Raw genomic sequence first — 22852 nt, 5'->3', positions numbered from 1 at the left:
GTGATAAGTATTTATTAAGTTAAAATGAGTAGGAAAAAATGAAGAAAAAATAATAAAGAATATGATGTTATTTCCATATATGTTTCAAAAATATTTTTAAAAAACTGGTTCAATTCTTTCATGTTGTTTTAATATCTCTCTAACTATTTATATTAGTAAATTATCCTGAAGAATACTTATACTCTAGTACACACAGGATGAAAACCCAAAAAATACTGATGCAATGTGATCCTAATACATATATTGATACCTTTTATAGTGTGTGGTGTATTTTTTTTCTCTGTCTTATCTGTAGAAAATGACACCATCTACTGGACAGACATGGGCCTCAATAAAATTAGCCGAGCTAAAAGAGATCAGACTTGGAAAGAAGATATCATTACCAATGGCTTGGGAAGAGTGGAAGGGATAGCTATTGACTGGATTGCTGGTATAATCCATGGCTTTTTCTGTTTTCATTTCATGCCTATTTTGTTAGGGGCAAAATCTGCTTCATAAAAATTCTATTTCTGACTCATAACGATTTTTTTCTACTTGTAGCCACAAGGGTAAATAGTCTCTTTTGCTTTTGGCTTCACTCTTTCTAATGCTCAAAAGCCTTCGGGAAAGTATTTTTAGGTAGAAGTAGATTATGTAGTGCTAATTTTGCCCAAATCTCTTGAGAACTCCACGAGGCAGGTAAACAAGTGTTAGAAGTTCTCTTTTGCCTGAAGCCAGTAGAAAGTTAAAATAGATCCCTTCTTCAGGTGAGAGAAGTTTCAACTTATTTTTAAGATATAAATATCTCTATATGCTTTAAACTACAGATGTATGAGATTAGAAAGTATTTGTATATTAGTTTATTTACAGCTTTCTGCTTAGGAAATGTAGACATTAAAAAAGAATATAGAGTGTAAGTAAATGATTTCTTGATAGCTATGTGATTAATTAGTTATGTGATAGCTATGTGATTAATTAGTTATTAGCCAAAACTAATAATTTTTTTCCTCACAACTATATTATAAACACATCTGTATTTCTCCTAGGTAACATTTATTGGACAGATCATGGTTTCAACTTAATTGAAGTTGCAAGACTCAATGGCTCTTTCCGTTATGTAATTATTTCCCAAGGCCTGGATCAACCAAGATCTATAGCTGTGCACCCAGAGAAAGGGTAATTTTAAGATTTACGTATATCTTTTGAATATTAAGTAAATTTTCTTAAGTTCCATTAAAAAAATCCAGACATCCATGTTAATATTTATTTTTAGTTGTAGTGTCATATTTATTATGCAGTTTTTTAATATATATGTAAATCTGAATGAGTACACAACATGTTTCTAGATTCTCTGTTTACAGTTCCACCCTAGAACTGTTTACAAAATAGATGCTCAATTACTTGCTGAATGAATGAAATAACCATTTAATAGCCAGCCTCATTTGTCAATATTTCTAAAGCTTCAATTTCCATTTATATGTCTATGATTGCCAGATCAGCACATTCAGGCCAAACTTTTTTTTTTCTTCAATTCCTTTTGTCTACCTGTCTTAACATTTCCATTTTCCATTTGGATGTTTCATGAGCACCCAAACTATGTATATCTAAAATTGAAATGAATTTGATCTGCCACCAAGTTCTGCCGATTTTTTTCTTCTAAATCTTCTAAATTTCTTCTAAATCTTCTATCAATCTACCACTCTCCATCTTCGCTGTCTCCACCCTATTTAAATCTGTTCTTACCTTACATATATACCACTGCAGTAACTCCCCAATAGATCTCCTAATCTCGCCAAAGGCTAGATCGACTCTTTTCTTTTAATATAAATCTTACTTAAAACCTTTCAAGGGATTACCATTAACTTTTGTGTAAAGTCCAAAATTTCTGTTTTGAGTCTTCTTAATCAGGCTGTATGTAAATTTTCAGTCTCAGACTCCTGCTTCTGGCTCTTCGCTATCTCAATCAATTTCTGTTGAACTTCTTAGTTTTTCAGATATTTTCAAATATTTTCTATTCTCTTCCACTCTCAGACTTTGAACAACCTCTTTCCTTTATCTGCAATATTCTCCTTCACACTTTTACCTTGCTGAATTTTATTTATCTTTCCCTGGCTTTGCAAATAGATTAGATCGTTCTGTTTTATGACACCAAAGCACCCAGTACTTTCATTTTTATAAATTCTGTGCACTAATATTTGCTTATTTATTTATATTTATTTGTTTAGTAGCTCTATTTTTTTACTGGACTGGATAACATCTCTATTCTTCACTCTAACTCTGTGAAGAGAAGAGCCATGTGTGTTTGATTTATTTCTCTATCTCCAGGGCTTAGTACAGTGGCTGGAAAAGAATAATTGCTGACTGATAACTGTTTTCCTCTGAAACAATAATATAGAAATAGTCTTATTGTAAAACCTTATATTACTCCCCATTACTGTGTTTCTTGCATTGCTAATATGACTTGACTTTAGAGGTTTTTTTTAAAGAGTAGATATTTTTATGTTAATAGAACTCCTATGCCTTTTGGAGTAGAAGAAATGTGACTGCATGGTGGTCACTCAAAGGTGTATTAGATAAGCAAGTGTAAGAAACACTGAATTAGAATGAAGTCAGTCTATGTGAAACATCAAATGAACTCATGAAAATCTACAACTTTTCCTATCATATGTTGCATGTTCTTTTCCTAATGTCATCACTTGTTCACTTTCTTGACAAAGGCTGTAAAATTAAGCCATAATATTAATACAGTGAAAAAGAAAACAAAGAAAGTTAATATAGGAGAGAGAAATAATGCCAACAAATTTGTCACACTTCAGGCTAAAACTAAGGTTACAATATAAAAAGTGAAAAAGCTGCGTTGGTTAGGAATGCTCTTGGATGCAAATTATATAATCTTTTTTTTTTTTTTTTTTAAAGATTGGCACCTGAGCTAACAACTGTGGCCAATCTTTTTTTTTTTTTTCCTCCCCAAATCCCCCCAGTACATAGTTGTATATTTTAGTTGTGGGTCCTTCTAGTTCTGGTATGTGGGACACCACCTCAATACGGCCTAATGAGCAGTGCCGTGTCCGCACCCAGGATCCGAACCCTGGGCCTGTGAAGCAGAGCACGCGAACACAACCACTCGGCCACGGGGCTGGCCCTGCAAATTGTATAATTTAACTAGAGTGTGTTAAGTCTATGGGAGCTTCACTTTCTAAGATTTTCAACTACCTTCTTTATGACCTTATATTTTTGTCTTACACTTGATGTTATGGCCCCATTGTTACAACATGCTTGATATCTCATCACGGAGCATGTCGACTTAAGGAAGGAGAAGAGTGATAGGACAAAACATCTTTTCCTTGCTGGGCTATATTGTTTTATTTGAGCAGGGAATTGTCTTAGTGTTAATCCCTTTGTTTTTCCTTAGCCTGAAGGGGATTACATGCCCATCCTTAGGTCATTTAATAGCCAAAGGGCAGAGATAATATTGACATATTTAGACAAGTTATGTTTCATCACCTGGGCTGGGGTAAGGTCCTAGACCAAATAGTATACACTGGATATCTGAACAAACTTAGTTTCTATTGCTAGGCAAGATCTTGAGGGGATAGATTTCAAGGAGACAATATGAGGAAGAATAAAACCAACTCTCTTTCTTGATTTTTCTGTTTTGGAGATCATCCCAACTCATTCTCCTTTCTTATTTCTTTTTTCTTTGACCTCTTAACGTTGAAGTTCCCCTGAACTCAGTCTTTGGTGTTATTCTCTTCTTCATTTGGTCATCTCATCCAATCTAAATGTTAAAGTCTCTAAAATGTATATACCCGGATCAGACCTCACTTCTGAACTCTAGACTTTTATGTTCAACTGCTTATTCCATATTTTCATTTAGAGATCTGTAGCAGATTTTATTTTCCAAGTTGATTACAACAATATCTGCCATCTTACATGCTCTTCTTACAATGTGACATTCACTCTTTCAAAAAAGAAAGGTGGAAGGCCTTTTCCGTACACTTGAATTTGAATGAGGCTGTGACTATTATGGAAGTGAAACTATTTAACTTCTGAGGCTAGATCATAAAAGATAAAATGTCTACCTGGTTCTCTTGGGATGCTCTTAAAAGCCAGCCACTCTGCTGTGAGGAAGACAAGCAGCCCCACGAAGAGGCTACATGTAAGTGTTCCAGCCAACAACTCTAGCTAAGGTTTCAGCTGACAGCCAGTACCAGTTGCTAGACGTGTTGAATGAGTGAACTTCAAATAAGTGAGTCCTTAGCCATTATGTCACCTCAGCCTTGGTGTCATGGCAGTTGATGTGAAGAAGAGATGAGTTGTTCCTGCTGAGCTCTGAAAAAAATTGCAATTCATAAGAAAATAAATTATTCTTGTTTTAAGCCTCTAAATTTGGAGTGGTTTGTTAAGCAGCAATAGATAACTGGAATAAGATCCATCAGAAAACTTAACCTTAATAGGTCCAAAACTCAACTGAATCTTTCTTTGCAATTATGACTTCTCCATTGGTAGCTGTCAATTCTATTATTTCAGCTGCTTAGGCCAAAACACTTGGTATCACCTTTGGTAGCTCTCTCACATACCCTATATCCAGTATACCAGGAATTCTATTACCTTTGGCTTCAAAATACATTCATACACTACCTACTTCTCAGAATTTTCATTGCTACCCGCCTAGCCTGAGCTGTTATAAATTTTGCCAACATTTCTGGGTTGTGGGTTACCATCTTCTACCCTTGTACTCCTATAGTCTGTTCTTCTTGAAGTTGCTAAGGATTCTTCTGGAATGTAAATGGCTGTCACTTCTTTGATCAGAATTCACCAGTGGGTCCTCTTTCAGTCTGTTTAAAAGCTCACAACAAACCTACAGTGGCATTATTTTCTTCATTTATCAGATAAAGAAACTGAGTTAACAATTTTAAATATATTACTCTGTCATCAATTTGATATGTGGGAGAGTTAGGTTTTTCTAAAATCCAAAGATTACGATATGTATGTGTGTACGTATGTGTGTGTTACATGTTACGTATATAGTGTTAAGCATTATAGAAATTAATAACCAAAAATGTCAAGCATATAAGAAAACAATTTTAACAGTTTCAGGAAAAAATTATAATGAAAATTTAGAGGTTAAAACTGTAAGTGAAAGAAAGAGTGAACAGCAATGAGAAAATGCTGGAAAATAATTAGGAAAGGAGGCTTATAAAAAAATTTTGAATTGGGTCTGACTTCCCTCTGTGCAACTTCTTGTCTACCATTGTGTGACCAGGGATGCATGCCTCTTCATATTAAGACCGGGAAGGGAGGGTGTAATTTTGTTTAATTGTAATAATAAAACACATTGAATGTGTCCACATCACACCCTTAAACTTGAAAATGAAAGTGTCCTCTTCCAGTATTTTAAAATCTCTTTTTAAATTATAATTTATATTCAAACAATGAGTCATTATAGCCTCTATAGAGAAAATCTGATCAAGTGATGGACTGTGAATAATTATTTTAATGGTAAGAACAAATATAATTAAAATGTTATGAAGTTGCACAGATACATAGGAAATGGGTTTGTTTCTGATAAAGAATTTCTTCTCTTCATATTTGTAATAAGTCCAACACTTCATTTGTATTGTAGAGAACCTCTTGTGCCTGGCCTATTATAGATTCATGCAGTTCAACTTAAGGATCCTCTTGCTGCTACTTGTTGCTCTGTGGTTTTGCTTTTCATTTCTTATTGAAACCTGTTATACACCCTCAAGTTGTTATTCCAGACCTTCCTTCCCTTAAATGTCTTTTATATCTCCACAGCCATCTTAGGGTATAACTGTACCTAATATTCTCTAGGATGATTGAGAACATCAGGTAAAGAAACCCACATATACTCCACTTTTTGTCAGTTTATCCAATGAACATTTATTGAATGCTATGCACTCTGAACCACATCATGTCAAGACATCTCCCTCTCCTCATCAGCCTTCACGTCAGTATATCTTGACAAAATAGGACTGCTTACTATGTGAAAGACACTTGTGGCCACTGTGAAGTATGATGATATAAATAAGATGTTGCTTCTGTTCACAATGAGTTTTGTTTAAACTGGAAATTTAAGCAAATTCAAAATTTCAGTTGAAAGAGTAGTCTCATAAAGTAAGACTCATTTTTCAGACATTAGAAAGACTAGATTGATATAACTCAAGCTTAAAGCTCATATTGAAATCTCGCGTTAAAGTAATAATTTCAATAAGACCATTATAAAATTACATTGAGTTTTAAGAAAAAAGAGAGAGCATATAATTAGAGTAGGTAGTGAAAGTGAGGGTAGTAGCAGCAATAGTGGTGATTAGTAGAGGCTTTATGGAGGAGACTTGAAGGAGAAAGTTTTCTGAGATGGAGTGGGAATATGTTATGTGAAGAAGAAACAGGGTAATCAAAGATGGAGAGTGGCGAAGCAAAGGCCTTCGGCAAAAATATAAATACGTGAGGTCCATGAGGGGAAGAGTAAGTGCTGTAGCTGGAAGATAACTTGGGGTCATAAAATAGGCAATAGGGTTCCTCACATTTTAAATAAATTACCGTGCTGCTACCTTCTCTAGTTTACCAAGTGAAATCTAAACTGGTCCTGGAGCCTCTCCTAAGCTTCCCCCTGGCCTCGGACAACCCACATAAGCAGATCAGAAGTGTGATGAGAGTTTATTGAAGATGTAGCATTCTTTAAATTAGGGGTTTCTTAGAAATGGTTATTTATCATCCCAGGCAGAGTGTTATGGAGGGGGTGGGGTCCCTTCTCTGCCCTCAAGCCAAATAATGGAGAGAGCTAGAGGCAAATGTGTAAGGGGAAGACTAAAATAAATAGAAAAGAGCAGTACATAAAAATATTGTGTCACTTTCTCACTGCAAGTCCTCAGGCCAGGAGGAGTCAGGTCAAAGTTGAAGAAAGGGAAGAGAATTTTAAAATAGAAAGGAGATTTAAGTTTGGATTTAGAGAGATCTATTCTTTTATGCCTGGAAATTAATCTTAACAGTATGATTGTGTTCTTTGAACTAAAATTGTCTTGGAAGTCATGAATTTTTTCTGAGATAGCAAATTCTGGAGAAGAGATATTCAATAGAGCATAAATGGAATCATGAGTTGGATAAATATAGTCATTTGCTACTTATTCCAACAGAGTTTAGACTCTGGAAAAAACCATGGTAGTCGATGAAATTACTCAAGAAAAAGTACAGAAAAAATAAGTATAAGGACAAGAATGAAGAATGTTTATAGTTAAGAGATGAAATAATTAAGAGGAAAAAAAAGAAATCAACAATAAGACAAAAGAAAGAGAGAGAGAAAAAAACAGCCATTTCAAGTCCTCAAAAAATTACTGTATCATAGAAGGAAAGAGAGTTTTAGGAAGAAGAGTCTTCCAGCAATAGATTAGGAGAGATAAAAGCAGAGAGCAGAACATACAGTAGATGATCAGGATGATATTGTTAATTGTTATCAATTTAAGGAGAAGCCAAATATAACGAATTAATAAGTGAAAAATAACTAGAAAGTAGAACCAGCATACTTAGACTACAGTGACAAAAATGTGGGCAATAAACAGAAAGAGAAACATATATAAGGTATGTTGAGAAGATAATACGGTATAGAGGAAGTTTTTCTTAGTATGGGAATCTGGGGGTAGCGCACATATTTCTAGGCATAAAGGAGGAAACTGGCAGAAAGGAAAAGGGTAAAAAATGCATGTAAAAAGGAGACAAATTCCAGGGAGTGGAGGATGAATCTTGCCAAGGAAGAAGCAATAGAATGGAGAGGAAGAACAAGGGACAGAAAGCAGATAGACAAGATTTGTGTTTTACATCCCAGAAATGGAACCGTGAGTGAGAATTCAATTCAGGATGTGAGAGAAGGATAGGAAAGAGGAAGAGACCAAGCAAAGGTTCAACTGTGAGCAAAGTACAGGCCTTGGACTGATTGCTTAGGGAACTCTGGAGTGTAAACCTCACTTCAAAGCAAGAGAGCTTGGCTTTCAGACTCTCACCCAATCATTCATTGGATAAAAGTCATACACTCCAGCAAGACATACACTCCCAAGATTTCTAGCTCTCAGTACTGCTTGTGAAGGAAGTGATTTTGTCCTCTGAAGAAAGCTGCCTATGTGAGCTATTAGAGGCAAAGGATGTAGAGCCTGGGCACTGGAGTACCCAGAAATAGTAAACAGGATCTGAGGGTGTCTAAGTGGAGCACCAACAATGTCCACTACAGTTTGGAACCCCAGCTTGAATATTTCTTACCTTTGAGATCTTTTGAAATGTCTTGATCTCAAATGTCTATATCCTTTTGGGTTATTGGGAGGATCAAATGAGATAAATTTAAATGAGAGGATTAAATTAGGGGAAGCTCTCTTCCCCTTCTATTTTTAGAGATGAAGTGAAAGAAGAAACAGAATATGTCAATAGAATGTGGCAATGGTGAAACTAAAGAAACTCATAGGTGATAGTCAACATGAGTAGGGTTAGCAGCTTTGAATGAATAGATAAGTTTTGCTGAAACTATTATGGTGAATAGAATAAGAATAAAATACAATATGAATAAAAAGATTTCAAGCAACATGAGTGCAGCTCGGATGGATTTCTAGAATCTAATTAGGATATTTATATGACCTTGAGTATAACGCTTGGCAACATTAGCAGTAGCAAAAAACGTGGGAAGATGAGCCGAAAAGGAAGTAGGAGGTGATAGATTCAAAGTTGGCAATTGTAATGGAGTCACCATGAGTTTCCAGTCAGGAGGTGAGATCTAGAAGGTAATAATGGAATGGAGGGAAACCAAGAGCAGGAGACCAAGGTAAGAGTACAGACTTAAGGTTCAGCAGACATGAATGACCAAGACAACTCTATAAATTAAGAGAAGATGGCTTCAGATTGGTCAAATAGAAAATAAAACATTTTCACATTATAAGTAAGGTTAGTTTGTGGCCTTGCTTATGTAAGACAGAGGCAAAAGAGAGGTGTAGGTCCCAGGAACAGATAAAGATGAGAAACTGTGAGCTGGAATGCTCAAGGGTCATCAACATGAGTCATACAGTCCCTAAATATATCAGCAATGAAGGGAGAAAATGTCAGCGAGTAGTAAAGCAATTAAATAAATTTGGTGGTTAAGTGTGATAGAGTGGTGATGTGGTGGTATGGGAAAATGGAATGTATGAATTCATACTGTGAGTGTTTTGAGATAAGTTGAGTGTAACCTCAGAGAAAGTTTTCTTTCTTAAATCTATTTCTCCACTTTTATTCTGGACACAATGGCATCTATTTCCTCATGCATCTCATGCAGTATCTATTCCTTTCTATTTTATCATCTTTAATTTGTTCTTTTCAATGAAGCCTTTCCCTGTGCTTTCAAATAGTCTCAGGTCTTATTTAAAAAAAAAAAAAATTGCCAGTGACTTTTTTCTCTCTGCATGTTTACTTCTCAACTTCTTGGAATACAGACCTATACCCATCGTCCTTCATTGAACTTCTGAAATGGATTTTTGCCTTCTGTTCTTTCCAGAAATTTCTAAATTTATCCATAGCCAAATCCAGAGATATTTTTCAGGTTTCACACCACTTGCCTTCTCCTTGACATTATTCTCAGTTGATTACCCACTCAAGAATTTATTCTCTGTTACTTTGTTTAGCTCTGAGTTTTCTTGTTCTCTCTGACCTCTTCCATATATCTCCTCTGAGCATTGTTTATCTCCTCTGAACATCTTTCTCCTCATTTAAAGTTTTGTATGCCATTCTTTCTTGCTATATTTATCCTTTAAACTTATTTTCGTGTTTTGGACTTGAATCACTACATTACTCCCCAAATCTCATTTTCATTCTTTTACTTATATTTCCAAGATCCTTTAGAAATTATTTATTTGATTGTCCAACTGTCGCTGAAACTTAACGTATCCTCCTACCTCTTCTCTACAGACATCCTTTCCTAAGCATGGCATCTCTTTGTGTGTTGTCGTGGTTCTTTTGTCCTGACAAAATTGAAACTTACTTTAGATTTTCTGGAATTTTTCATCATCTATTTCTGTCACTAAATCCTGTCATTTCTTCTTTACAGATGTCTCTTAGATTTTCCATTTCTCTCTATTGCAACCATGAGCTCAGCACAGACTCAGCTGGAGGATCTCAGTAAATACTTTTGATTTCTTAATTTTGAGCCCCCAAAACAAGATTTGCATTTTATCCTAGAAAACAAGAAATCTTTGACATATGTAGCAATATTTTAAATATTATTGTCCTCTGTACCCTCACTTCTTCTTAAAAACACTTCTTAAAAATGAATTAAATCACAAGAATAGACATTTTTCAGGATTCATGGTTAAGAATTAATACACCCTTTTAAATGTTCAGCTTATTTCCAGGAAATGTTTATTATTGCTCGGAAATATTAGTGATACGTGTCTCTCTACATGTTATCTACATATTTACTGACTTGAATTCAGAGGGGAAAAAAAGGCTTAAAAATGACCAGTCTAAGTAAAAGTTATTCAAACATTGATTTCCAAGTAATATTACATAGAAATTTAAATGTCAAAATTCATATCATTGGAATAAAGTATAACATTTTAATATTCTATTTGAAGTTAAAATATGGCAGGTGGTATTGCCGAGGGAAAAGGTTAGCCATAATGGAGTAAATTAGCTGAATCCAAGACATAAATATGCCTTGAAGAGTGGGCATGAAGCCTGGTTTTGAACAATGGAGGCTTCAAGTCTTTTAAAATGTAGCCAAATGCAAAATAGAAAGCATGTATGAATTTAGTTCAGCTTGAAAAATCAGTTTTTCCCCTCCATTGACTTTTTTTTGGGTAAGGCATCACTTTCTTTAAAAAAACTGAAATGTAATAATTTTCTTTATGCTAAAAAGTCATTGTCTACTTACAACAAAGAAAGAGAAGTCACAGTGTGATACCAAAAAAGTTGACTAACTTCCATGGTTATGATCTCTAAATGAAGCAAAAATACTCTGTGATTTTTTTTTTTCTTTTTAGGCACCAAGATGCATATTGCCTGTCTTAATTTAGCTTTATATATTTATGGCCACAAATAACTTACTGAAGAGTGTTTCTTTCCATGGCAAAGTTTCAGTTTGACATGGAATCTTGGTGTTCAACAAGTACATATTGTCAAATGGTCTTTGAATGACTATATATATATATGTATGCTCAAGAATATACGGAAGGTCTTGGATGACAGTTTAACATCTGTTGAGGTACCAAGAGTATAGGGTAGTTTAACACCATAACATAAAAATAACTCCTAGAGTATGTTTTTCATCTTAAGGCAAGGTGACACATAAAAAAAGAAATAGAATTAAATTTAATTTTCAATAGAAATAGTGGAATTGGGTTGCTAGTATATAATATTAAGATAGCACGATGGTCAGGTAACTCAGGAGTACCACAGTCATGCCCCAAATCACAGCCATCTTTCTCTACAGGTGTCTGAGACAGGCATATGAACAAATTATGATGAAAGATGAAAGAAAACTGTCCCAGTATTTTTCATTGGGAATTTTCTCAAAAATTCTACTGCAGACACCTTTCTTTCAAAGCTAGATAGATCTTACTTAGTCTTTTACTAGTTAAGACTAGTCATATAGTACAATATGCTTCATCCTCATTACTTAACTGGTAAACATGATTATTGGATCTTACCTCTCTGGCTAAAAGGAGGGAACAAGTCCTAGAAGTGATCAAGGTGCCCTGGGCTGTCACTGCAGCTGTGTGGCTGGTGGAGGAGAAAGGGAAGCCAGAAAGGTCAAGCCACCTCCCACTGCAAGAGGGACCCCCTGGCCCAGACCACCAAAGCTGTGTTGAGTGGAAACCACAGATAGCCACACACAAATGTATGACCTTTCCCTAATTTCTCAAGGGAATCTGACCAATAAAAATGTGGTAAAATGGCAAAAGAGAGGTTTGAAAGATTTCTTTCTCTATTTTCCTATAAGGAATTCCCTCAGTTTGTTTCAATGTGCAATATCCAGGGTAAGTTGGATATGACTGATGTATAAGACAGGTTTGAGGTCATGAAACAAATTGAAAATTTCTGTATAATATTTTAAGAATTCTAAATCAGCTCATGAGCACTAGGAGTCTAAGTGTTAGGTATTTCATAGAAAAGTTCATGGATTATGGGGAAACATCAAGTATTATATATTGAAGATACCAAAAAGATTGACCATTCACTCAAAAAAATCAATTTTAGACATGTAAATAGCAAACTAGTATCATATACGTATGTGTGCGTGTATATGTATGTATTTGTTAAAATGAGAGGATGGGCAATGAGGTGTTAAATGCATAAATAAAATAAATTATGCATAAATTAAATGCATAAATAAAATAAGAAACGAAATATAATATAGGGTGACAAGCCTAATGTACTATAGGATTACATATGCCAAAGAAACTTCTTTGTGAAGACTTTTCCTGCATACTTCTCCAGTGTTGGCTCGGCATACACATGATAATTCTTTTATATAATTTCTCAATATTGCAAAGTAGTGAATCAAGACGGAATCTAATATAAAACATAAGAATAACAGAAAGAAGAATGAGACCCATAGAACAAATGATAACTTAAAAATTTTTTTTAAGCTTAAACAGAAAGAGAGAATAACCCAGATGGCCTGTATCTTTATTTTGGCTCGAAAGAAAAGTTCATTTCTGAAGTTGTGTATAGGAATGACAACTTCTCTGACCATAGCACATCAGCATTTTCAATGTTGAAACCCCTACTTTCAAGACTTGTGGAGACTTACAACTAGCAACTTTTAAGTATTTCTGCTAGCATTTTTCTCAGGTAATTCTTTATTTACCCATTTGCCTCTACCATTAAATGGTAAGATTCATGAGGGCCACTAAGTCCAATTTACTTTATATCATCTGCTCCTAGCACAAAATAGGTACCCAATTAATATTTGTTGAATGAGTACATGACTGCAATGAAAGAATACACTTGAGAATCATTGACCAAATCACTGACAAGAAAAAAATTTAAAAGTAGTATTCAAGGTTATGCTGTCTCTAGACTCTCTTCCTATTAGCAGAGTGTCCTGCTATCTTTGGTTGGATTCTTTTTATGTTACAGGAGCCTCTAAGCAATAGTAACACATTCAGGACTTGAAAAGTGTTTGGGATTGGCATGTAATGCTTTCTCAAAACAATACTGCATGTAAATGAAGAAAAAGGAAATGTGAAGAAGCCCTCACAGGAATAGATAAGGGTTATATTATACCATATTCCTCATAGAGGATGAAGGATGCCAATTCACGTGTTCGTGAAATGTATTCAAGCTTTTACAATACTATATTATTTTGCTTGTGTCCTGATATTGGACACACTGATATGTTGGCCTACAAGCTATTCAGTTATGACTTTTAAGTGATCCTAGTGAAACATTGAGAATTACAAGCAGTTTTTGTTGAATAAAAACTCATGCTCACATAAAACCTGGCTACTGTTACTAATCTGTAGGGTTTTTCTTTTGCTTTGTTTTGTTTACTTTTTGCAGATATAGTAACACACTGTTGACCCCCAATCTAGCAGTGGACACAGTGACATTCTTGATTCTCTTCTCCACCAAGGCAACTACCTATATAAGAGAATTAGATGGTCTTTAATTTTGTGCCAATGTGGAAAGTTTTGGTTATCTCACGTTTTCTTTACCATATCTGATAAAGTACCCGAATCCTGCTCTTTTAGAGTAGGCATAGGAATAGGAAGAAATGACGAGTTTATTGTAAAAATTGCAATCCAGATCTGTACTCCAGGGAAACAGCTTAACAGTCAAAGAAGAGAATCTTAACTTCAAAGAAAATATTCAAAATAGTTGCTTTTCACTATTGTTCAGGTATCTAAAATAAAGGAATCATATTTAATACTGTTTTCTTTTTTAACAGTTTAGACTTATTCATTCTTCTCTTTCTTCCCTACACTCTTTTACCCTTCCCTCACCAAAGTTGAGGATTTGTTTCCATGTTAGCTTTATTTCTCAAAACATATTTCTTTGAGATTTTTCAAAGACATTTATAATGCTTTGTATCTTTTTCAGCTTGAATCTAACTAATTGTGGCAGAAATCATTTGTTTTCCTTTATATTTATGTGTAAACTAATTCTGGCATCAGTACAGTTGTCATATGATAAATTCAATAAACTTTTGGGGAGGGAGCCAGCCCCTTGGCCAAGTGGTTAAGTTCTCGAGAGCTACTGATCGGCCCAGGGTTTCGCCATTTTGGATCCTGGGCACACATGGCACGGCTCATCAGGCCATGTTGAGGCGGCGTCCCACGTGCCACAACTAGAATGACCCACAGCTAAATAAAATATACAACCATATACTGGGGGGATTGGGGGAGAAAAAGCAGAAAAAAAAAGACTAGCAACGTTGTTAGCTCAGGGGCCAATCTTAAAAAAAAAAACTCTTGGGGAACAGTAAGTGTATGCTGGGCTTTTGAGAACTCCAGTGCTGCAAAATTGAATCTTTTACCTATTATCCAAGCATCAACAATTACTTGGAATTAACTCGTGATATGTATTCATTGCATATTTTCCTGCCAAGAACTTCTGTCTAATTAATACAACAGCGATATTTGTGTTACGATGATTTCTGATGGTGTTCCTATAATCCTTTAAACCACTTTTGAACATCCCTTTTTAAATTTTAAGTTTTTGAATTCTGTAAATCCAAGTCTCTGTAAATAAGGGGCTTTTCAGTTTGGGACACATTATTATCCAGAGAAAATTCCGTTATACAACATAAGATTTGATTTTGACAATTTTTAAAATTTCTGGGTCTGGGATAGCCTTGAAAAGTATTTTCAGGGCTAGATTTACCAACCTAATACCCAAAAGGCAATTTTCTTGGCTACATCATATAATCCAACAAATTTGAACTCAAATGGGGCCTATATCAATATGTAACGATGTCACGAAATCTCTATTTCCATGGAGTGTCGGAAAGCAGTGAGAAAAATTTTCATTTCTTCCCGTTGCTAAAGATCATGTTTAGATATGAAGAATCTGTGTTCACTGAAGTTATCTCAAGTACAGCTATGTAAATTGCTATCTTAAATTATTCATAAGTTTTTCCCTGCAGTTTTATTTGCTTCGAGAGTGTTCTTTCTCTACATTTGGTTTATAATCCCCGAAGGTTCTCGAGGTGCTAATTCTATTCAATTCTTTGCTTTCAATTTCACTTTAAGGAGCAAATAAATTTTTCTTTGCCTGACATTCATAAAATGTTGCCTAATTTTGGTAGGTGTAGGATCTTTTAGTTTATTAAGTTGATAAATTATTTAGCCATAAAAGTCATTTCTACAGTCAGATGTGGCTTCATATATTATGATAGTTTATCAAATCACTACTGAAAACTTGAGTAAAATCTGTATTCAAGATAGGTTTGTTTTGAATAATTTTTGTCCCTAATTTTATTGCCATTCATCCCTGCCTCCTGCGTGGAAGTATCGCAAATTTAAAATGAATAGGGACTGTCTGGGAAAAAAAGAAAGAAACTTGTTTCTCAATACAAAGACCTTTGTCAAGTTTTGTTTTGTGTTTTTAAGTATGGAGATCTTTGTCATACTCCTTATACCTAGGGAAAAATAATAGTGGATATAAGATTATTGTGTTGTTGTATTATATTTATATTTGGTGAGACAACATAGAGAAGACAGTACACGTCTGAGTTAGTGAAGCCTGAGTGTGGTTCCTGGCTTGGACCCTTATCAGCCGCGTGACTGTGGATTGTTAACTTCCTGAGCTGTGACTTTCATAGCTGTGAGATTCAGGGCTAAACATGGTAAATGGCTGATTCAGCCTACTCACTCAAAATATTTTTATTACTCATTTAGTGCATTGAAGGCAGATTACTGTCAAATAAAAGGTATGTTATACACCTTTCCTTCCATACTTGAACTCTGGAGTATATTAAAAGTAGATGATAAGATCAGATGGAACAAGGAAGCATATGTCTGTCCTAGCTCTCAAAATGCCTCCTTCACATTGTAAAATCTCCTGCCATTTAACATAATGTCTGACTGCTCATTTTAAGAGCATTATTAGTGATAAAATTCGTCTTTAAAAAGTTAAATGGAGCAACAAATTTTGCCTCCCAGTTAAATCGTTATTTTATTTTTAATAATTTTTAAATACAATGAGAGTCTGCCTTAAAGTTTAAAAAATCTTAGCTTTAGTACAAGTATAGATTTTTTTCATGCCTGCTTCAACCTAGATCTAACCAATAAAATAGTTGGATTTCTGGCTACAGTTTTCCCTTTCTGATTTATAGAGCTTGTAAATATGACTGATACTTTCTTCAAAATTAATATACTTGGGATTCTAACCACACCTCTTTTTTGTCTGGCTGTAAAAATCCACCACATTTATTTTATACAGCGTTCTTTTGAGAAAAAAATCAACTTTTAAAATAAATCAAAACAATATGCATAAAAGAAATACATATATTTTTATGTAGTTAAATATCTTTTTTAATGGATAAATAAATCTGAGTGGATACAAAATATGAATTTAGGTCTTCTTTGATTTTTCTGTATGCTGTCTCACTTTCTCTTCTTGTGTCAAATATGCACAGAATACATACCCGTTTTTGCCTAAATGAATCAATGATTATTGTATTTTTTTTAAGCATTATCTTATTTCTTTATTTTTTTGGTGAGGAAGATCGGCCCTGAACTAACATCTGTTGCCAATCTTCCTCTTTTTGTTAGAGGAGGTTTGATGCTGAGCATACATCTGTGCCAGTCTTCCTCTATTTTGTATTTGGGAGGCTGCCACAGCGTGGCTTGATGAGCCATGTATAGGTCTGTGACCAAGATGTGAACCTGTGAGCCCCTGGCCACTGAAGTGGAGCATGAGAACTTAACCACTACACCACTGGGCCAGTCCACATCATATTTTTCTAAAATTTTGTCATTGCTGTTATCTGACCATTGAAGAACAACTTCAATGAATATAACTTCTTCAATGAATATGACTTCAAAAGAATGGATCTTATTTATCTGAAAGAATGGATTCTGTATTGTAATGTAAATATTCTATTTGTTGAATGAATGAGTGAAAGCATGAATTATATACTTTCTGTTTTTCTACATTTCATTTTTTCACATGTTGTTTTACTTTAGCATACTCTGGATTTTCTTTCTATATTTCATTTTCTTCCATAGTCCTTCTACATTACATTTTGCATTATGAGATTGCTAAAACAAGAATGTCTCCTTTTGTATGAATCCATGTTTTAAGATGGCTTCACAAGATAATTTGTAAAATTCAGATTAGAATAGTAACATTTAATAGTCTAAGTGGACGGAAATGAAAGTTATGATGCATTTATCTATATATTCATATATTAAATATTTACCTACCACTGGTTTTCATTTTCAAAATTTTCTAATTACCTAATGCTGTAGGTGTAATTGTGAATAAAAAGGAGAAAAGATTACTGTCTTCATTGATCTTGTAGTGTAGTGAAGCAAAAATATTAATAAAAAATAACATCGTAAAGGAACACAAGTGTAAATTTTCCACTCTAATCCATGCTCTGAGGCAGAGGACATGGTGCAATAAACAGAGAGAATACAGAAGTTTTCTTCAAAGAAACAATGTTTGAGATATGAAAAACAGAAGCAAATGAGGCAAACAGGTTGGAAAAGAGCATTTCAGACAGGGAGCAGCATGTACAAAAGGTATTTTGGTAGGATTTTGAATCCACCCTCATGATTTCTATGAATGGTTAAATAGTTTTTACAATAACAATTCTTTTATTGCAAACAATCACGTGTATATTTTTTTCTAAAATGTATTGGTTTTGTTCTGTTAGCGTGAGTGTTACCGCTATTATTAATAATACATCTTTTTGTGTTTATCTACATATTTCTATAAACCAACAATTTAATTCCAGCTACTTGTTCTGGACTGAATGGGGACAGATGCCCTGCATTGGAAAGACTCGCTTAGATGGCTCAGAGAAGGTTGTCCTCGTGAGCACAGGAATAGCATGGCCGAATGGCATCTCCATTGACTATGAGGTCTGTTGGATTTCTTTTCTTAGGTATTTCAAGTGCATTAACTGCCAACTTGCATTAATTCACTTTTAGTGTTCTCTTATTTTTTTGATAAAACACTTAATCAAAACAGCTTGTAATATTACTTTTCAATCGATCTTTAGGAAAATAAATTGTACTGGTGTGATGCTCGAACAGACAAGATAGAAAGAATCGACCTTGAGACTGGAGGGAATCGTGAGATGGTGCTGTCAGGGAGCAATGTGGATATGTTTTCTGTTGCAGTCTTCGGGGCTTACATCTACTGGTCTGACAGGTAATTTATTTTTTCATAAGTATTTGAGTCTCAAAATGTTATTTCAGTGCCAGTTGCTTTACCCTTGTAGGATTAGCCATTCCTTAGCAAGGTCACAAAAGGGATCTCACAAAGCCGTGAAATTTCCACAGAAAAGGCAGTCACTCTTGCTATTGTAGGTTCAACCATTTCAATGTCACAGAGTAAAGTTGATTTCTTGCCCTTCTGCTGGGCTATCTGTTATCTTCAGCTTAAATAACTGGCTTGATCTGAATTAGCTAAAGATTGTTGATCACGTATGTTCATCTTCTTGGCAGAGCACATGCCAATGGGTCCATCAGAAGGGGCCACAAAAATGACGCCACAGAAACCGTAACCATGAGAACGGGTCTTGGAGTCAACCTGAAGGAGGTTAAAATCTTTAACCGAGTAAGAGAGAAAGGTCAGCATTCTTATATAATAAATACATTTTGTACTATTTATTTCTATTTTTTTAACATTTGTACATACAAACAATATCCATTAAAATAAATTATAATTAATTTTCTTGACATCAAAGGAAGATATAATAACTTTGGAGATGATGGATTCATAGAGGACAATTAACCTGATAGAGAAATCTTGATAGCATATTAAATCTTTACTCAAGACTGGAGTAAAAACTTATGCCCAATATACTTAGGATGTTAGGCACATTGGAGTCATAAATTTCTTTAATACTTTGCATCTTTCATAGACACAGAGTTTAAAGTGGTGCATATTCTTTTTGCTGAATTCAGTTCATGTTTTGAGTGAATCCATTACTTATGCCAAAGATTACAATACATAAAACCTATTGTAATCTCAGTATCATGTTTCAAGAAAGAGTTATATACTTAACTGTCTGATTAAGGGAAATTTTTAATGCTTTTATTGAGGGAAGCAAAAGGATGTGCTCTTTGAAATAAGAAATCCAAGAATTTAAAGAGGTCTGATTAAAAAAAATCAATACTTTATAGTGTTTATTTTACTGACCAGTCTAAAAACTAAGAATAAAAAATGAGAATATTCAATGTTAAATTTTTAATATTTCTATAAGAAAAAAACTCTTTTAAAAACAGAAGAAAAAGCACAAACGTGTGTGTGTGTGTATCTTTTTTTTTCTCCTCAGGGACCAATGTTTGTGCCAAGGACAATGGTGGATGTCAGCAGCTCTGTCTTTATCGAGGAAATTCCCAGAGAACTTGCGCTTGTGCCCATGGATATTTGGCAGAGGATAAAGTCACTTGCCTACGGCATGAAGGCTATTTGCTGTATTCAGGGAGAACAATATTAAAAAGTATACATCTTTCTGATGAAACCAATTTAAATTCACCAATAAGGCCATATGAGAATCCACATTATTTCAGGAATGTCATAGCCTTGGCTTTCGACTATAATCAAAGAAGAAAAGGTACCAACCGAATCTTTTACAGCGATGCACACTTTGGAAATATACAGCTTATTAAAGATAACTGGGAAGACAGACAAGTAATTGTTGAAAGTAAGTAAAACAATTTCTTTTTAAATAGTTTGGTGGAAATGAGTATCATTTGGCTTAGTAGAGAAATTAGAATGGCAATTGCATGTAGCAATTACATTTTCCTAGAGTTTATATTCAAAGAATGAATGCAGCGATGTCATCTGATTCCCCAAAAGTCAAAGAAGCAATTAACTGCTAGCATGTATAGCATGTATATAATGACTATTAGCTTCTAATCATGGAACTTTCAATACATCCCTTCATAATGCTTCTTATAAATAAGTGTATTAAATTCGTGGAAAATAATTTTTCGGTATAAAACTATGCTAATTGTATTTTCTTCCACTGGATGAAATTATGTATTTGAGAATATTTGTCTAATTACATTCAGTTAATTATATTTTCCAAAACAAATATCAAAGATTATTTTTGTATATATATATATAAATATGTATATAAAACAGTCCTGAGAAAATGTTATTAAAGAAATTATGTAATATTTTAAAATATTTTTAATATTTTATAGGACATAATCGTTCAAACATAATATTGTATGAACTATCTATATAATTCAGAGAAATTTCTTTCTTGTCATCCAACTTTTACAAGGACTATCTTCATATCATGCAACTTCTCTCTTTTCTTTATCTCTATGTGGTTTCCACATATTTCTCACTTTTCCAATTTCACTATACTGAGGTCAATCTTTTCTGTTACTTTTTAAATTGCAAAATAATATATGTTTATTGTAAAGTGTTCAGGTAATATGGATTTAAAAATGAGATTTCTGCCCTATGACTGCAACATCAATTCCATTTATTTACTTATAATTGGCAGCTGTCATACCTCCAGAATTTTCTTTATGTATGTGTGTATGTCATTTATAATTACAAAAATGGAATGATTCTATATGCATTATTCAGCTGCTTCTTTTTCGCTTACGATATATCTTCAAAAGCTTTCATTTCAGTATATAAGGCTCTATCTAATTCTTTTGAATAATTTTATACTAATTATACTAATGTACCTAAGTCTATACTAAAAATAAATTAATTTATTTAACCATTTTCTTATTGATAAACGTTTAGATATTTCTGATGTCTCATAATTACTTACAATGTCACAATGAAAATTTGTGCATATAAATGCTTATTCACACATGTGAGTATTTGTTTGGCATAGAACCCTAGAAATAAAATTGCAAGTCAATCAGTGTTTATTTTTGTTTTATAGCTGGTCAAATTTCTCTCCAAAAAGACTATATTAATTTACGTTTTTATCAACTGTCTATTTTCCCACACTTTTGCCAACAATGATTTTTATAATTTTTATTAGCTTATGACTATCTAATATACAAAAAGTCAATTTATATTAATATACACTTACCTGATAGCTAGTGAGATACAGCATCTTCTTGTATGTTTACTCATATAAAAGAACAGATATTTTAGGTCAAACTTCATATTGTACATTGTCATCCCATGCTGTTCATGCCACTGTTCATTTTGTTCTTTCAACGTTTAATATGCTTCATAGTCCTCTTGGCTTATTCAAATCCTACTCAGCTTTTCCAAATCAGTTCAGGTGTTTACTTTACAAATACACATTCTTGTTTCTTTATTCTCTAGGTTAACATACATATTGATAATTTCATATCAATTTGTATATTCTACTACATGCTATTTTGGTTTCCCTCTGTGTATGTGTATGTGTGCGTGTGCGCGTGTGTGTGAAAATGCAACTATAAGTGTCCTGATTACAGAGTTCAGACACATGTGAGATTTGTTGATTCTTTGGGTATATCTCTATGAAATTTACATTATAACACTCTTCGGTCCTCCATTTTCCTAGACTATACAATTCAGAGTTGGAAATGCTCACATTGTATCCACAATGAATTAATTAACTTATTAATTCATTTTATGTGCTCCAGATTCTTTGTCAGGCACCCTGGATATAAAGATGAATATGAATCCATAGATCTTTAGAAGCCACAATTTAAGAAGAAAACTACAAGTAAACAAATATTGAAATTCAATAGATTCCATAGGATACTAAAGGCCTTTGGTATTAGTGTCATTGAGTCAATTCTGACTCCTAGAGATCTTGTGCTTTACAGAGCGAAACCCTGCCCGGTCTTTTTGCGCCATCCTCTCACCTTCAGCCACTGTATCAGACAATGCTCCGCTACAATTGATAGTGTTTTCATGGCCAATTTTTTCTGAAGTGGGTGGCCAGGTCCTTCATCCTAGTCTGTCTTAGTCTGGAAGCTCCACTGAAACCTGTCCACCATCAGTGACCGTGCTGGTATTTGAAATACTGGTGGCATAGCTCACAGCATCATAGCAACACACAGCCGCCACAGTATGACAACCAACAGATGGGTGGTGTGATTCCCTGATTGGGAAACAAACAGCAGCAGGTGGTGAGAGTGCTGAGTCTTAACCACTAGACCACGAGGGCTGGCTACTAAAGGCCCAGAGAGTAACAAATCTGCCTGGAAGGATGGAAGATGCCACTGAGCTGAGATGAGGAAATTAATAGAATCAATAGGAATCTGTCAGTTGATTGGGCCAGGTGGAGAAGGAGAAGAGGAGGAAGAATATTCTAGACCTGTAGTCCTCAAGTGTAGTTCCCTAGGGATCCCCAATCTAAGTTGAATGAGTCTATGAAATCAAAACTATTCTCATAATAATACCAGATATTTGCCTTTTCACTATGTTGACATTGCACTGATGATACAAAAGCAGTAGTTGCTAAATTGCAACTTAGCTCTCATCAAGGCAGTGGCACCAAATTGGACTAATAGTTACTGTGTTTTTCACTGCCACTTAAAAGCAGAAAAAAAAGCCAATTTCGCTTAGAATGTTATTGAAGAAGGAGTAAAAATTTAATTTTATTAAATTTTGATCTTTCAGTACACATCTCTTTAATATTCTGTGTGATGAAATACACATCAGGCACTTCTGTAGCATTCTGGAGTGCAATGGCTGCCTGAAGGAAACTATGTATTTGTGTGATTATTTGAGTTCA

The 22852-nt window shown here is 34.3% G+C and overlaps 1 protein-coding gene across 1 annotated transcript in view; it reads left to right on the top strand.

The window, feature by feature from the left end:
• Window positions 1-22852, top strand: part of LRP1B (LDL receptor related protein 1B) — a 1825183-nt gene that overhangs the window by 1366514 nt on the left and 435817 nt on the right. The window contains exons 36-41 of the mRNA XM_046659286.1: window positions 296-430; window positions 1026-1155; window positions 17921-18047; window positions 18188-18339; window positions 18636-18760; window positions 19469-19840. Coding sequence (XP_046515242.1) covers window positions 296-430; window positions 1026-1155; window positions 17921-18047; window positions 18188-18339; window positions 18636-18760; window positions 19469-19840 — 1041 coding nt within the window. The remainder of the gene's footprint in view (window positions 1-295; window positions 431-1025; window positions 1156-17920; window positions 18048-18187; window positions 18340-18635; window positions 18761-19468; window positions 19841-22852) is intronic.

Source organism: Equus quagga, chromosome 4, assembly GCF_021613505.1.
Source record: "Equus quagga isolate Etosha38 chromosome 4, UCLA_HA_Equagga_1.0, whole genome shotgun sequence".
NCBI lineage: Eukaryota > Metazoa > Chordata > Mammalia > Perissodactyla > Equidae > Equus > Equus quagga.
The sequence above is the reverse complement of the archived record's forward strand: the minus strand, read 5'-3'. Positions and strand labels throughout refer to the sequence as shown.